The following is an 18,465-nucleotide window of genomic DNA, read 5'->3' as shown; positions in this document are numbered from 1 at the left end:
TTCTTAGACTCGAGTCTATGATTTAAAAATTTTGAAGAATGCGTTTATTATCGCTCCATTTCCTGACCTGAACTGAAAGTTTATATTTAATCACGTCTATGGATTTTGGACAATTTTATCGGTAAAATAAATTCGACCGTGAATTATTTTAATTAATATTACTTTATCCCATGTATGATTAAAAGAAATATGATGAAAAATTCAGGGCTACGGTAGTGAAAACGATTGAAACAAATCTGCAGAGAATCGGCGAAAATATTGTGTGAAAGTATGGAAATCTCAGTCTCAGGAAAGAATAACCGTTTTAGGGTATAGAATAGATGATTAGCTGTTACGATTTCACAGCAGATTATAACAGCAAATTGAGCAAATTTTTCAAATTGGATTGCACCAAGTTTTCAGTTTCAGTTATCAAAGTTGCGTTAGAGTTCAAAATTGCCGTAATAACCGTAGTTTTTCAACACCGCTAGAATTTTTCTGAAAATTAAACCACGTTTCCAAAATTCATTTCTTTAAATTTCTTCTTCGCCTCTGTTTCAGACGGTAAAAATGATCTCGATGAGAATAACAGTAGCCTGCGCGGCGATCGTGATCCTAGCTTTGATCACTCGATCTACAGCACTGCCTGCTACCGACAAGGACAGATTTCTCAACGAACTTGACGTGAGTATAATTCTCAGAGTATCTATTGAAAAAATATCGACAGCTTGAGGTAATTTCCGAGCAAATCCCCGTGCTCAGCTGCAAGCTGAAAAAGCTTTACCGCTCACTTATCGTCGCGAGACAGAAATTCGAGATTTAAAAACACTCCATCGAGTATCTATTCTGCGACTGATCGTCCCTCGCATAAAGTAGGAAATATAAAATTTCTAACAGAGTTCCAGACTCTCTTTATCGATCATCAATTTTATACAGAGAAAATAATCCTCGTCTATGGGATCAAAATCGTTTGATTTTGAAAGAATATTTATACTAGCCTCGGTGGAAATTCTTCTAGTGTGAGGAAAAGTAAAAGTCAAAACTTATACTAATAATAAAGTTTAACAAGCTAAGCGGTTCGATTTATTTTGTGAAAGGATAATCCGTTAAAATTGTACAAAATTTGCAATGATTTTCGAAAAAAAAAAAAATAATAACGTCGGGAATATACGAATTTTCTATAATATTGTACTCCTACGTTTATGTGCGGGAATAAAGTTGTTTCTTCGGATTGACGTAAAGCCTCAATCGCGGATCATCCGGTTCAATATATTTGATTCTTTCGTTTTTCCATCGGGCTTTCCGCACTTCTGTTTTCGATTTATCAAGCAAAAGCGGGCTCCCCGCTTCACTCAAGAATTGCTTTTATCTTCTGGAATGCGAAATAACGGACGATTTTTCCCAAAGACGCCGTACGGCTTCGGGGAAAGTTTGGAATAAAGAAATTAAAAAGTAATACGTTATATTTTTAACGTATTTTTATACTGCAGTTATACCACACGCAATCAACAAGTAATGCAAAGTACTCGGTTTTGCCATGCATTCCGCAGACTGCAGACGTGCAAACTTTTCGCATTCCCAGCGTAATTGAACTTGCTGGGAAAATTCCAACGGGAAAACAAACTCTAAAGTTATTCGAATGGCGATGCTCAAGTGAGGAAGCGAAGTCGGACAAATTGTTTGAACGAATGGGATTATGCTGTTTACAACCGAAATGAGGAAAAACGGAGATCGTTATACAGTAGCAATTTAAATATCATTGAAATTACGAAAAGAATACAAATTATGGTCATTCCTACATCGCTTACGTTCAATTTAAACTAAAATTTCTTTAGTTAAATAAAGTTTTAACATCAATTTACCGTTTTATCTACATCAAATTATCTGAATAGTAACAAGAGAAATATAGTATGATTGGATATCACGGCTACAGGAGAGAAACGAAAATAGTCTCGGAGTGAATAACAGCATCCAGGGCTCCAGGAGAATTATCCTTTGTGGTAGATAATCACCGTCCAAAATTAAAGGAAGACCGTGACAATCCGGTTGGATAATTTTTAAACAAAGTGCTTCCATGCAACTGACGCTGTCTAATGCTTAAATGAGAGCAAGGTATAACGAGTCTAATTCTATTCTCTTTAGAACGACGGGTGAAATCCAATTACGTAATTAACTAATGCCTTTCTTGTTATATATACGGAGGGTAGATTGTTTTCATCCGACTTTTGCAGGCTCTACCTACCAGTTAGGATAATTAGGATGAAAGATGTGATTATCCTTATAACAATTGTTCCGTAAATTTAGGCACCGTTGTTGTAATATTATGCGAAAAATTTTATTCCGGAATATCTCAAGAGGTGAGAAGAAAAAATTCAAAAAGAAGCCTTAATTTACTCCCTATTGGAGAGTGTCTTAATGACGTCAGAGGACGTCTGATTGTCGGCGCCATTTTAAAACCACATAACCTAAGTTTTTAATTTTAATGGAAGCAAATCGTTATTCTTTGGCTTTCAAATTTCTCATGTGATATAAATCAGTGAAACTTAATCAATAATGTATCTGTTCCACCATCCACAAATGAAAAAACAGCTTAGTTTAATTTTTTTTCCACCAGATGACGCATTGCAAAGTGACAATTCCAACAGTTTCGGTTTACCTAACGATAAACTGATAACGTACACACTGAAATGTGACATCGAAATCCTCTTTCTTTCCCTTTGCGAAAGAGGATTTGATTTCGCGTTATTCTGCAGGCATGAAAGGGTGGCGACTTCAACATGAATACCGGTGATCCTGTCGCGTTTATATTAAATACGTTAGACCATCCTAGCTTATATTTCCGCTTCTTTCCAAGTCAGATAGTGCCTGATAGATTTGAAATCGATATTTCGCTGTATTATAGGCATATATGTATGTTACATATATAGCTTATTGTATACGCTGCTTCCATAATACAGTGAAAATGCAATGTTATTGACACTGACGGAAAAAGAGACGCAAATCGTCTGTATATGTATATACATAATTTATAAGCTTCGTTTTTTCACCAGCTGCAAGTGTTTTACGACCTGCTGAAAGCTCGACGACTCCTGCAGAGCATCGATTATCAATTACCGTTATTTGTAATGCATAGCGAGAGAAACGAATGGATTTCCGCCTATTTTCTATCGCCTTTGTTTTTTCCGTGCACGTAAATATAAAAAAATAAATAAATAAATCCACGGTTTCATTATCTATTGAGAGTACAGTTTTGCAGCACGGCGGACAGAGAATGGCGACTAAATCTGTTTTAATTACTATACAGCACGAATTCAAGGAATATGAAGCAGGCACTTTGAACGAGGGTTACATAAGCGGTTCGTAAAAGCTTCGCATGTGACTTTGATAAGCCGGGATTTTGAATTTGTGTGTACACAAATTTTGATGCCACACAATCGGCTAAAAGAGGGGAAAAATTTCCGAGGAAATTGCGCAACGTCCAATTTGCGTAACGAAAAACGTTGATCTCCGTTTAATTATACTCTGTAGATCGAGGAGTGGACATTAGTTTTTCGGTCATTAATTGGACCACGTTACGCTGCACGATGCAGGCTTAACTAATTAATTTTGCACTCACAGAAAAATAGTACTAACTCAAGTCTTTGTTCAGAATCGGATAGATGATTGAAAAAATAATTAGCTTTTTTGATAATTGACAAATTCTGTTACACGAACGATAGCTTTGGATAAATTATTTTTTTGAAAAAACTTGAGTCTTTGGTATAGAAAATGAGATGAAAATTATTAAAAATTCGTACGAGTCCTGACAACTTTTATACACCTGAGAAAGTCAATGAAATAAAAGAATATAGAATAAACGAAATGATTTGATCATGAAAATAAGGAAACTGTATAAAGTTCTTATAACAGTGGACAGCCTTGTTTATTTAAAATTACTTTCCTTAGACGGGTTTTTTGCTTATTTTTTCAACCCAGTAAAAGTAAATTCGCGTCAATCGATTTCAGTTCCCCTGCGACAATTTCTACATGGATTTGATAATTTTGTCTCTGTTTTGCTAATTGCTTTCTAAGCTTAATTATTTTTAAACTGGAATTCCGGATGTAAGAAAGGCGTGTAATTAGAATGGTCTCGCTGCGACAGCCTCTTTCAGGATCGAGGGTCCTCCGCCACGACCGTACGGTGTGGATATCACGACTCTGTATAATAGTAAATAATAATATGTAAAAATATTCCATTAATTAGTAACGGCGTAAAATTCGCCCCACCTGTTTATACGAGGAAGTATAATTTTCGTCCTTTATACGTGGAAAAACGCGGTTTGAAATACGAGAACTGCTTTGTCGGTGTGGACGATCAATTCGGATTGAATTTTAAAAAACATGAACAATCTGTGATGTGGCTGATTGAAGACTTTTTTTTCAACACACCGCGCGGATGTCGAGAATTATTAAGGGACGTTTGACTTTCGGATTTACTGAGAAGAATCGACGAAAATCGCTTTTGAAAGGAAAGTTGGTACAGACGACTGAATTTGTTTTCCCAGATGTCAAATCACTTCAGCAAACTAATTTTTACTACCCCGCACAGCAGTATTCAATCTTGAAATATATTGCGTCCTCTCCGGGCTTTTCATCGGAGTGAAAGATTGGCTCGAGATTCCTCATTTTTATCCGCACTGATATTAATCGATGGAACTGATCGGATCAAAATCACTCAAACCAAAAATCAATATTCGGTAACAGTAAAAATTGACTCATAGATTTTCAATATCCGAATTTTTTCATCGGTTAAGGGATGATAGATTTTTGGGTGAAAAAACTCATCAAATTCCGTTTGAAAAGGTTTGTAGTCAGCAAATATCGATACCTTTTATTATTTTCATTATGAAATAATCGTACATTGAGTATAATTATCAAATCAAATATTACGATATCAATTACGATAATCAAATGGGAATATTTAATTAACTACTGAAAAAAAGTAAATCTGTTTAAGCAACGGTGCAGAAAATAGTCTTCCAAATAAATTCAGCCATCGGTTGGTGAAATCCAATGAATCTACTAGATTTTCAAAATTTTTTAATCAAATTTTAACCAACCATCGACATGCAAGCCTTCGTTCATAATTCCGGTATTTCCTTTTTCGTATATGAAAGAAGACATCTTCGCAGCCCATGAACCCAACGATTTGATAATGACAAAAAAGTATCGATTATCGGGCAACCGACCTCTTTTTAACTTTAAATTTCTCCAGATTCTGTGTAAAACAATGCAAATAAACAAATAAGGACACATGCATGCGGGTATCGTGTGTCAGTGCGAACGCAAAGTTGTCCCGGGTCCTGTATAACGTGAGGGTTCACGGCCCTGTTTGAAAAAACCTCTAGTATAAATATGGAGGGACAAGGTAGAGTAATTTGTACGCAAATTCGACGCGGCGTCCTAAGGGTGAAATGTGATGGAATTGCGGGTGTGTGTCCACCACATGGTTGCCATAAAGAAGGCTTAAAATCGGAGAGCGGCAGCCACCCAATTTCTACGGCTGGGGGCGAATATAACAAGTTTTCGTCATATCATAAATAATGAAATTTCAGACCAGCGAATATAACTGAAAATTGATAATAATATACACCTATTACCTACACACTTCTTATTTATTTATTTACTTATTGCGAAGTTTAGGATGCAGATGAGTAACGAAGTTCTTAAAACTTATTTTTACTCTTATTTTTTTTTTTTCAATCAAAGTCAGAAACCGTCGGCATTTTTGTTCTTCCGTTCACAATTTGGATAGTACAATTGCAAAAATAATTCGTATAATGTATGCTAATTCACCTGAAACAGCTACTGAAAAGGCAGCTTGAAAAGAAAGCGGCTTTAGACTAGCCATCAGCCAGCTCTCGAACTTCTGGTACTCACACTGCAGGTTCCAAATTTACAGAAATAAAAAATACACCAAATTCGATTTTCGAACTACATATTCAGATTCGTGATTGACGATATAAAAGCCTTCTGGTACTATATCACATGAAAATATCAAGATTTTGTTACTTCGAACTACTATACCATAATGGATCAACTATTACAAATTTTTTAAGTCTGACCTTGGATTCGTTAAGGTCCAAAAAACCTCCGCCTCTTAATTTCTACTAAAATTCGAATATATTTTGATATTTTCCCACCATATTAGATTCCACAAGTCTAACTTCAAAATCGTGACCAACCACCCAACAAACCTTCGAGTACAGATTTTGATAAAACGCCAAACGTTTTCAGTTTTCTTTCACCTTGTTTAATCCGCCAAATTTTAATTTTACAAATCTGAGCTTAGATTGGTGATTAGGGACCCAGAAAATCTCACGGCACGAATTTTCATTCAAATGCATCCTTCAATTCTCAAGATATGATTTTTACTGAATTGTTTGGTATTTTCTTATTTAAATAATTGAAACAGTACCGAACCGATTGTGACGTATGTGAAGGAGAGCGACCTTATCTCCGTCGCACTGCTTTTTCTACCGCACTCTCTCCGAGTTTAGTCGCAGACTAACTCGCCGCTCGCTTTTCGCCCACCCAACCAGCCTAGCGCCACGCGCTCACTCGCCGCCGCGCATGCGCAGCGCGGGAGCTCGCAACCGGCTGTTCTCAGGTGCGAATGTGGCGCCGCACCGCTCTGCTCGTGAAAACGTCAGACTAAAGTGAAGAAGACTAGACCAGGTTCTTCGAGTGGGTGAGACCGTTATTGCGAACCAATGGCTCTTACGAACTCGATTCTCTTCTATATGGTGCAATGAAGGGTAAGGTGTTACGCCTTTGAGTTAGGTATCATAATTTTAATGACAAAACAAGGGAGTTCGATAAGGGATAGGAATCGATCCGTACCATATCATATCATATCATATCATGTCATATCATAATTGCGATAAACAAAAGATCGCTGAACTGTGGATTCGCGACACCGATCGTGATCAAAATCTAACCAGTTCTAAATTTGGAAAAGCCGCGTCGATTGGGACTACAATCATTGAAATACAGTCGCTCGTTCTCGAGATATCGTCGGATGAAAAAATCGATCACGTAAACATCACGTTCTAAACTTCAAAAGATGGAGATCTAGCGGAGGCTCAAGTTTTTATTTTCGGGGTGATTACAATGGCTTCCTTCTTTCTCTGAAAGCAGAGAAACGGAAAGTTGAAAACTCCGTCTAAAGCCGAAGCGAATAAAAAAAAAAAAAAAAAACGAGGCTTTAGTTCGCATTCAAAGCTCGTAATTTTATCGCATCGAGGATTTTACGTTTCTTGACTGATTTTTATATAAACCGTCCAGTAATATAACGGAGACCTGTTGCCTCGGGGGTTGATACGGATGCGGGAAAAAGACTGAGCATATTATCAGTGGTTGCTTTTTGCCGCGATACTCGAGGCTGAACAAATATTCATAAACTTTCCTCTGCACGCTTCGACTATCATCGTTTGTTCCGTCAGGCAATTCTCGTCTTCCAGTGCTTATGGATTCCCACTGAGAATTTTCTGGATTTTTATTTATTCATTTATTTATTTAAACGTAGTTATATACATAAATCGACCGTTTTACAATGATCAGCCAACGATTGATCGACGAGTGATTGAAAGTAATCCCTGGTCCATTTTGTACGTTTCAGCCCCCTCTTAAATCGCTTTTTCCCCAAGAGTGCCTCAGCAGTTGATATTCAAGAGTTTATACTTCCCATACAAACTTTCCTCGTATTTAGCAAACGACGCTTCTACAATTTGTATAATTTAGCGAAAAGTCTCTGCTAGCTGACATTGCGACGTAAAGAATAAGAGAAGAGAAAAAAGAAGAAGAAAAACAAACAAACAAAAAATAACAACAACAACTCGGAGGAACTTCCCCTCCTGAAACTCCAACGCAGTTAGTCCAACGTTGTTTAATTGAAAACCTGTACCATTTTCAGGTAAAAATACATCCAACACCGCGATTAAACACGAATTTATCATCTCTGCGACATATAACTGAGCTCTATTTGCAGGGACGGAAGTTCCATATGCGAATTTAATTTCACTCTAGAGTGAAAATCATCCAATTAATATAATATACCCACCGTGATGGGGAATTAATTACAACAAGTGTGCAGAGAACTGTATGGAAAAATACGATATACGTGATAACGCTGGTACAAACATACAAATTGTTGTTACATTATAAATATAATATGAAAATTTATACTCGCAGGGGAAACAAATATTACTTAGGCAATTGCTTGGTTTTTCCCCAAAAGCTTTCACACTTCTAGTCACATCGTTAAAACAATTCCAATTTGAAAAGTTCCCAAAAAAGCGCCGAATTCCGGTTTTTTTGGTGACGAAACTTGAAGTTAAGAAATCAAACTTTGACGAAACATTAAAGTTTCGAATGGTCCGAAACCTGACCTTCGCAGTTCCGAAAGTGCGAAATGAGAATATTTGAAAATCTGAAATATTGAAATTCCGTGAATTTCTGGCTTGGTGAAATTCCACCATTTTCATCTTTCTTTATTTTGGATTCTTGTATTATTATTGCAAGCTTGTATTTCGGAACTTTGACTCGTCGCCGCGCGTTCCGACTGTTCGAAACGTGTTGTTTCTTCAAAGTTTGACTTTTTCCCTTCAAGTTTCGCCACCAAATAATTTTCCAAATTCGGAACTTCAACCCCGCCTCTACAAGTGATTTGGAATGAAATACCGCTCTCATTTGTACCCAGTGATGGTCGGTTGATGGCCTGGCATTACATAAACCTTTCCGCAGGCTTCATTAGCCAAACTCCTCGCGTTAAATCGTCTTCTCATATTTTTTGTATCGTGGCGCATCGCCTCTCGCCGCGAGTACAGAGGCGCTAATTGGCCAGAGGGTAGCCCTTAATTTACGATCCAGTATGAAACGCGTTTACCGAGGACCACTGAGCAGGATTGGTTTTGGGTTTCAAAGTCCCGCTAACGACCAATCGCGTCAACTTTTAATGGCTCTGTTACATTCTCGAGTGTCCAAATGTCCGCGTAAAAACTCCACCCTAGTTTTACAAATTGTCCATGAAACCTGGGAGATAATTTCTTTTATTATCCTGTTCATTATCTCCTTTCACATTCTTCCAATCGCTTCGAGCCACGATCAAAATCGAACTCATAAATTATCTTCGATTCGAAATTCGAGGGGTGCAGTATACGCTTATATATATTGTTTCTTGAGTGGGTGGTGAAATTGGGCTGAAAATAATATTCCGTAGCACGATCAGTGGATCAAGTTCGGTAAAATCTCCTCTTCGCTGCGATATCGCGTAGATTATACCTAATACTTATATCCTTGGCATATTATCTCGTTCAAATTCTACCACGGAAATGATAATACCTAAGGGTAAATATTTTCCGAGATATTTACACGCATCAAATATATCCTGCCGAGGAATAACTGTTTAATTTTTTTTTTCTTTCTTTGTCTTAAATTTTATTTCTCGAGCGGAGAAACAACATTAAATAAACAATAATTTTCAGCATCGAACCTTTGTTACACAACAAAATAATGGTAAAAGTATATTCTTAAAACGACAATATGAAATCGTGTAGTAACATATATACAAAAAAAAATTTAAGAGGTCGTTCCACATTTTTTAAAACGTCAGAAATCGTGAAAAATCGATTTTTTATTTTTTTTTATTTTCTCGTTATGGTATAATTTTATAGACAAAAAAAAAATTTTTCGACAGTTTGGGTTCAAAATTTGAATGTTGAAAGGTCGCTCATAATTTTTTTCCAATTTTTTGGTGCTTTTCTTTAGATCTTTTTGAGCGACCTTTTAATATTAATATTAAAATTTCATAAATTTTTTTTCTTCAATTTAGTAACAAAGAATCGATAACAATACACCGTGACATGAATTAAAAATCAAACAAAACACTGAAAATATAATTTTTTTAATTTAATTTTTTGACGATTTTTGACATTTAAAAAAATTTGGAGCGACCTCTTAAAATTTCTTTTTTAGCTGCCCTTTGGAGTGGGCTCTTGAAACATCAAAAACTAACATTTTGTCACACGAGGCTCAAAAAAAAAAAAAAATAGTCGGTTTTTTTGCGCCACCCTAATATATATGAATTATTGTAAAATACGAAGGACATCAAGCTCACGAATGGCCAGAGTGATTATGAGCTAACGATGTCCATCGCAGGCTTTTAGAATCCCTTGTCGCCTGTTAATGGCGCGATAAAAAATCAAAGGCCCGTGTGATTTGAGATAAATTTTCAATTTGCAGAGCTGTTATCATTTTGGCAATCCGCTTCCGTTGTAGAAATGAATATTATTCGGCAGATACCTACTCCTATAAAGCTAATGACGCGTGTGAAGCAATTTAGAGTTGATTACAAATTTGTACAGTTCGTTTCGAATTACTCGCGCGAAATATACTCTGGCATAATAATATTTATCATTCAGAGGTAAATTCCGCCAGTTTAATTAGGGAAAGATCGAGTGTAGGGAATATTTTCCACCGAAGTAACTACCGGCAAAATCGTTATGCCATGTAGCTTGTTTTTAACAGTCGTTACGTTTAATCATTCTACCTACTGTGCAGTCCAAAGTTTCGCGCGTCACGGTGTGAAGCCAATTAAAATTAGTGCTTGAATAATCAGGCTTAAACGGACAAGTTGCAAGGCTCTTTCTTAATCAAATTAATCTAATATTTCGCCCGAGTCTCGCTTCTTAATTGTTTCAAACGCGCGTGTTGCAAAGAATCAATTATCAGCGTTCACTAGGCAACTAATTGTGACTATTGTAAGAGAAGTTTCGGAAACTGTTTGACTTATACGCGGAGGGTAATTCAGATAAAGTACAAATCGCGTTTCGTATTGTATCAGGTGTTGTTGTTGCTCCAACTTCGAAGCTGAAATACATTTCTCTGAAACCTTCTTGATGCATAATTGATTCTGAAAAATCTTGGTCGGTTATAAACCATTGCAACCTTAGTCACGGTCGGAAGTGGAATTAATTTACACTTTGAGAAATTTTATTTTACTTAAGAATCCATAGATTTTTTCTTTCTTCTCAAATTCGCATTAATCGTCGACGAATCTTACTGTAGAAACGAATTCATCGCTGTTGATGAATTTAACTTTGAAACGTAGCGAAAAAAATCTGCTACAACAAAACTGAGTTTTTAAATAATATAAGCTAAAGAATTTTCCCCAAAATATATAAATTATTAAAAATTCTCGTATGTTTGTAAATTCTTGCGAATCGATGACAAATACAGAGAAAAAAGTCTCGCATTTAATTTGTCAATTGTGGAGAAATTATCTTTCTAAAGAAGAAAACTTGGTAGACATACCATTCAGAAATTTCCCAAAGATACGTTTTTCAAGTTTGAAAATAATCGTAAAATAATTCGGAAGTTTGAAGAATAAAAAGTACGTAACATCACGGCTATCGATCACGTCGAACAGTTAGGAAAAAAAAAGAAGAATACAAAGTGAAAGTTATACAACAGCATTCGAAACTTCGCATCGCTTTTAGGCAAGCCAACAAAGCCGGCCGCTTCAGTCTCGATTAAAGGCACATGGCTCGCAGGTATCAGCTTGGTATCAAAACTGGATTATCTGAGTATTTACTAGGGTCTTTCCGGCTGGGATAAGCCTGATTGAGTCGATACAGCGACGCGTTTTTAACCTTCGGAAACTGCATCGATAAGCTGGAACCTGATCAGCTCTCTAATCCTGCAGCGAGTCGAAATTCTTCTCTATTTTTGATACACCTGTAGATTCATGAACAGATCGGTTTGCAGAAGAATCTATACGAGGTGAAATAAAATTCAGCAGATGTTTTAATTTCCGGTTAAGAGGCGACGGAAGTAATTAGAAACCGTAATTTCAACGAGATTATAAACAGCGGTATTAATTATGCATTGATCAAGCCTTCCCGGGAAATCCGTCATCCCGAGGGTCGCTTTTCGATTACCTACCGAATAAGTAATCGTTCGAGAAATTATGCCAAATTTTCCGGTCGATGTAATTTTACGGCAAATAAATTTACAAAAGTTGAATTCAATGAAATTATTAGACCATGAAATTAAAAGCTGCAACTGAAGCTGCAACTCGACAGCGAAAAATATTTATTCAACCTAAATTTTTAACTAATTTTTACCAATTATTATCAGCGTATCCGAAGAAAGATCAAATTTCGTATTTTGTTATACATTTTTTTCATCACATATGAATGATAAAAATCATTTGAAATCGGTACTTTCTACTGTTGATCAATTCACAGAAAAAAATCGTGCGGTAAATAGGCGATACATTTCTTTGTTGTTGTCAGTAATAATACCGTTTAGAACTAATTAGAAAGAACTCATGTATACGATTAGAATCAGATATTATTATAAATTATAAAAATTGTATAAGAAATATGTCTCTTGAAAAACCGTTCAATAATGTGATCTACATAAAATTTCTAATAGCGTACATTTATCAGTTGAAATTAGTGGATCTATAATTATTCCGCATATTTTTTCAAATGGAATTGTAAACTCGATCAACTTTACAATCCCATAACGATAAATTATTCTCACGAACTTTTATCACTTTCTTTGCAAGAAGAGCGTCAAAGTTGATATAAAAAAAAAGAAAAAAAAAAGAAAAGAAAACGAAAATCAAAGTTCAAAATCGTGTGAGGGTTCGTGTATTCATTTATAGTAAGCGCACAATTTTCTCGCGGACATTTCCCCGAGGAGTTTTGTAACCAAGGAGTGTACCAATCATAGCCTGAAATATCCTGCCGGACGTTTTTTGGCACAACTGTATAAACTTTGCGGGATTTTGTTTTGTGTACATAAATATATAAAGGAGATAGAATATTACGAGAGGCGTTAAAAGAGAACGAAAAGTTTCTCACTGCAAACACTTGGTTAGCAGCTGACTTTTTATTATATTTTTTATTTTCTTTCTCAAGACGTGAATTCGTCCTGCAGTGATCCTTAATTCTGAATGCATCGTTCCAGGAAAAAAAATACTGCAATTGCGTATTCCACAGGGAACCAGAGCTTTGTAAAACAAACTTTTCAAAAGTATTTCCCATGCAATTAGGCCTGATGAATGCGCTTTACGAGTATGAAAGCTTCTGCAGTGCAATTAGGGTAAAAATTCGCCGGTGGATTAGCCTTTCCTCTTTTTTACCGCAACACTATTTGGCTAAGACCCGTTTGTCGCGTCAATATTTTTTTAGTGTTCCAAAATAACAAGGAGGGTTGAAATTTTCCGTCAAACTAACCACTCAGCGCCAGCAAATAGGCAACCACATCCACGTTTCAAACAAGTAGAGCTCCGGCACGTATCTTTGGTTGCCTATCCACCGGCGTTTGACGATAAGTTTCACAGAAAACTTTCGACAAAGCATGAATTCTGAGCGTGAACTTCAATTGCCAGCTTTCGGGGATTTAGTGGTAAGTAAAAAATATGCGGAACTACGCAAAGACCATCCGGTGAAATAGTTGAGGCACCACGTGCCTACCGCGGTTTGGACACGACAGGTATAACAAATTTGATTTTCGCGGAATGAATACCTTTGGGGGATTACTGACGGGGGTTCCCAGCATTCCTGAAATACCGCTATGCGAGAGAGGTAATATTTCCTTACGCCGTAGGTCGTGTTTCCTGAAAATACGCGTTACGTCCGGGAAACGGTAGACTGGCTCTCGGGTCTGAAGCTCATTTTACTTATTGTTAAATTCTCGAAGGTGAATTGAACTGACGTTTCCGATCAGAATTCATTCACGCTATGCCTGTAAGCACTTATATTTTTATCAGAGAAAAGTTGAAACCAATTTAAACCGAACGCTTAAATGACGGGTGATTGAAGAGAATGCTGAGTTGGAAATGGATACTTGGGGTCATTCGGAAAATTTAATGTATTCGTCAAAAATTATGAGTTTCCTATTATATGAATGTAAGATGCTGAAATTAAAAACAAGAACCTTAGATACCAATTTTTTATTACAATTTGGCTCAAGATCGTTCAAAATCTTGGACTCTTCTTCGATTTCGCGCTACAATGATTTGTTTGTTTTTTTTCTTTGAAAAACGATTGTTCACAATTTCACTAATCCGATTTTTTTCAATAATGAATTTAATATTGATATTTGTCTCTTAAAAAATTGAATATTTAACCATATGGCAGCTTGATAAAAATCAATGGCTCGCAATAAGCTCGATTGCAAATAATACTGTTCTAGAATGGGATGAATAATCGTTAACAACAATATAAAACATTATAACCGAATGAATTTGTTGGTTGTTTTTTTTTATGGTTTACCATTTTAAAACGATTTAAAATGAAAAATTGATGCTTTAGCGCTCTTGTTTAAAGTTTTTATATATTTTTTTTTCTTCAATCAGTTTTCGAAAGACAGTCGTAACTTACGAACATACAAATTTGATAAAAACTAAATATGTGTGGGAATATACGGTAATAAGATTAAAGAAACTTCCACCGACTAATTTCAACTCACCAATTTTTCCAGTGATCAGTTTGAAAATAATCTACATCAAGCTAGATTCTATCAGTGGTTGTTAACTAATTCTACAAAAGTATATTTCGAGCCAATCAAATCTGCGGAAAGTATTGAACGATTTGTAACCGTGAACGATTTGTTGAATGAGCACACGCGAATCTGTTTGATTATAATTAAACTTTGAAACGAACGAACGATCTCAATAATCGGAATGGAACTTAAAGTTGTGAAATTCGTCTCGGGCACGAAACGCAGAACCAATAATACCACAAACCGTTCACAATCTGCGGTAATCTTTATCGAAGTAGATCCCGACAAGTTTTTACACGACGCGTGAAGAAACGTTGGTTGATAACTGATCAGCTCCAGCGTAATCTGGAACTTTATTACAATAAGTAATTAAGAAGTGTTGCACTTTAGCTAGATGTTCTGCACTTTGCCACGGGAATTAATTAAGACTGCAGGAACAGCTCGGCCGGATATTTCTGTTAAGGGACGGAGATTGCATAAGATCAATTACCCGGAGAAGGTTGGATAACGCCCCGAGGACTATTCGGAGTTCATGCCCCGAAGTCGAAAGGAACGAGGTCAAAACTGTAGCCACTTAAGGGAAATTTCCACAGTCTTGACTACAGCTGTGCAGTACTTGTAATTGTTTTCGTTCTTATTGTTTTTGAATAATATATTGTTCTGGGTACTCAAAGAAATTTAGTTTCCCAGGTGTAACCGAAAAATCTAATATTGTGTTCCACTATTATTATTATTATTATTATTATTAGTAATTTTTTTGTATTTCCATCACTTGTACCACATTTTTCTGTTATTCAAATAACACCTGAACCGTTGTTGTGATAATGCACATTTTACGAAAAATTTTTTTTACAAGAAACTATAGTAAGACAAAATTTTGTTACAAAATTGTACAAAGTTATGTCAAAACATTTATTTGAAGTTGGGAATATAAAAATTCTGTACACATTTTCGTTGACTTTATTACGATATGGTCGTATGTGATTAAGTATTTAGGGTATCGATTTCTACGAGTTAAATCAATTTAGAATTGTGAAATTTTTTTTATATATTCGTTTAACTTAATCATGGTTTACTAAAAAAAAAAGAGTGAAGCCGAACGAATTGTAAATTTTAAAACGATGCGAAATGAAAAATGAATTTCCAAGCTATTGTTTAAAATTTTGAGATTTACGGGATATTCATCGCAGTTTAAAAATTTACTAATTTGATAAATATTTATACGACTATTACGTAATGAAATCAACTATTAATTCCCAAAAATATTTATTGTTAACGAATTGTATGCTTCTAACGAGGCTTATCTTTCATCGTTTCAGCTCGTGGACGACGACGGAAGCGTGGAGACGGCTTTGATAAACTACCTGTTTGCCAAACAGGTGGTAAACCGTCTGCGCAGTCAGATGGACGTGGGAGATTTGCAGCGCAAACGAAGCTACTGGAAACAGTGCGCCTTCAACGCGGTCTCGTGTTTCGGGAAGTAGATTATGCATAAGGCGGGGTATGGGGATCATAATCTGCACCGTCGACGTTCAACAGGTTGGACACACCCTTGATTCCCTTATGCAAACAAAAAAAAAGAAAAAAAAGTAACTAAATAAAAATGAATAAATAAAGTAAACAATAAATAAATGGTTAAAAAAGAAACAAAAAGAAGAAAAAAAAAAAAAAAAAAGAAACCTCGATGTAAATTATGAATGTAGTGTAAAGTAATTAATATTCAGTCCTATTTCCCAATATCTTTGAAAAAGAGGCAATTTTTCTCTGTGTAATAATATATTGTTAATTATTATACCTGTATATCTATATTGTTTTCCCCTCGGCGAGATTGCACGAAATTTTCGAAATAGTCGAGAATTTAGGAAAACGATATTTCATATTTCAACGCATTGTCAATATTTTGAAGAAAAAAAAAAAAAAAAAAAAATTTGGTATCCAGTTGAGTATAATATCATAATTATTATATGAATTAATATATCAACTAATTATTGTCAGGTAGCTTAATCCCGGTGTAACTTTTTTTTTTTTTTTTCTTGATTAAAATAAGAGGGTTGAAAAACCACGCCCGTAAATCTGGAAGAATTTTTTTTTAATCCAATTGACGTAAATCGATCGAGAATTACGATTAAAATTTCTCTGTATCAATTACTTAAAGGAGCTAGGATATCAACTTCACGCTTTTCGCAGCTTGATTGATTATATCGTTAAGGTGTTGAATTGAACGAATTATAACTTTGTAGTAGGTACTTATCGTAGCTACGTTTTATTGAGGCAATATATCAGCAAAATTATAACATCTGTTATTCAATCCTGATCTTGGTGTAGAATTCCATCCATCCCCCTCCCCCGACCGCCATTTTTTCTTACACGCGAATATCGTACAGTGGAAATACATATCAATAACGATTTCCCGAGTGGTTAAATCGACTTATTTTTCTCAACTTTCCGTACTACGAACAATAGAGGTCAAGATAAATTATTCGCTTTTCGTTATCAATTTATTTTTAGTTTTCCAATTTTTTTCTTTTCTTATTGACGCAATTATAAATAGGATTGTTTTCACCGAAAATTACAAATTCGTAGTGTTTTGCATATTAGGATTTTCAGCTGCCCACGCAACACAGCGACATAATTATACTTAAGTACATGTTAAACGCTTCAGAAGTGTAATAAAACATTATAATTCTTTGTCAAGGAATATGTATAATGTACCAGATAAATAATGACGACGATAAGCAAAACGTGACGGAGAAAATTAATCCTTCAAACTCCCGTTCCGGATAATCCAAAGTTAAGTTAAGTTTAGTAAAGAAGAAGAACAAATATATATCACACGTGTTCCTATTCAATTATTCTTTAATTAAACACAATAAACGGTATTCCGGATATTTGATAATAATTATCTTATCGAGTTAGTGAAATTATCTTCTTTATCTCCGTAGATTTGCGAAGAGGTTTACGATAACCGGTAAGTATAATAAATGCCAATTAAACTTGCGGATAATTGTAAAAGACGTTATTAGAAAGAAAGTAAAAAAATCATCCCTATTACTTCTTATCATTAAATCTAAAATAAATGTTGACTCTTGTGTCAGTTCCGCTTCTCTATTATCCCAGTTCAAGGAGTTGACTCGTCTCGCGGTGATCAAAGTGCCGGATTGTCGAGCAAGGATTACAGCCATCCTGGTCAATGTTCGTCTCGACGACGCGACGGGTTACGTTACACGTTTTCTCTCTCTCTTTACGACGGGAGCTGCAATTTGTCCCGCATTTACGGGCCACCGGAAGCGCTCAAAACCAATTTCCGCATCCCCAGCCACCCCCTGCAATCTGGGAATGATATCTCAAGTCGACGATCGAACTGCTGACATGGGTCTACTTTGATGGACAAATAGCTTCAGTGTTTGCCCGACGTTGTATATAATCTTGGTCATTGATTACCTATCCTAGAATTTTCAATAAAATATCCCGATTTTATTGTTCTGTTATAGTTTTTTTTTTTCTTCTTCCTTCTTTTATTTTCTATAAATCGAATTTCTAATCGGTTCCGTAATGATTTTCATAAAAAAAATTTAAAACTCTTTCAATCGTTTGTAATCTCAGGAATTGACGGTGATCGATTTGCTTCGGACGGAAAAGGCAGGATTAATTGATTAATTAAATATTGTACAGTTGAATTATATTTCCGATGATTTTCGGCTGACCAATTGCTCGGTTATTCGCTACTCCGAGACCGATGTGGGCAGGGACAGGAACAGTAAACACCCGTCAAAGCCACGGCAAAGGGTTCGGGGTCTGGTACTAGTTCAATATTTGAACGGGATGCCTCGATCCATCCCTCAGTCACGTGACGGGCTGTCGGGGGAACTTTCGTCTCCTCCTGAAAAACAAAATTTGCCACATTTTTAAAAAGATATTATATCATGGCTG

At 35.8% G+C, this 18,465-nt stretch overlaps 1 protein-coding gene across 1 annotated transcript in view; it reads right to left on the bottom strand.

The window, feature by feature from the left end:
* Positions 1-18,118: 18,118 nt before the first annotated feature.
* The window catches only part of LOC124404063 (DNA ligase 3-like), a 45,039-nt gene continuing 44,692 nt past the window's right edge, over positions 18,119-18,465 (bottom strand). Inside the window, exon 19 of the mRNA XM_046877881.1 lies at positions 18,119-18,415. Coding sequence (XP_046733837.1) covers positions 18,251-18,415 — 165 coding nt within the window. The 3' untranslated portion in view covers positions 18,119-18,250. The remainder of the gene's footprint in view (positions 18,416-18,465) is intronic.

Source organism: Diprion similis, chromosome 3 (genome assembly GCF_021155765.1).
Source record: "Diprion similis isolate iyDipSimi1 chromosome 3, iyDipSimi1.1, whole genome shotgun sequence".
NCBI lineage: Eukaryota > Metazoa > Arthropoda > Insecta > Hymenoptera > Diprionidae > Diprion > Diprion similis.
This window is presented reverse-complemented; position numbering and strand designations above follow the sequence as displayed.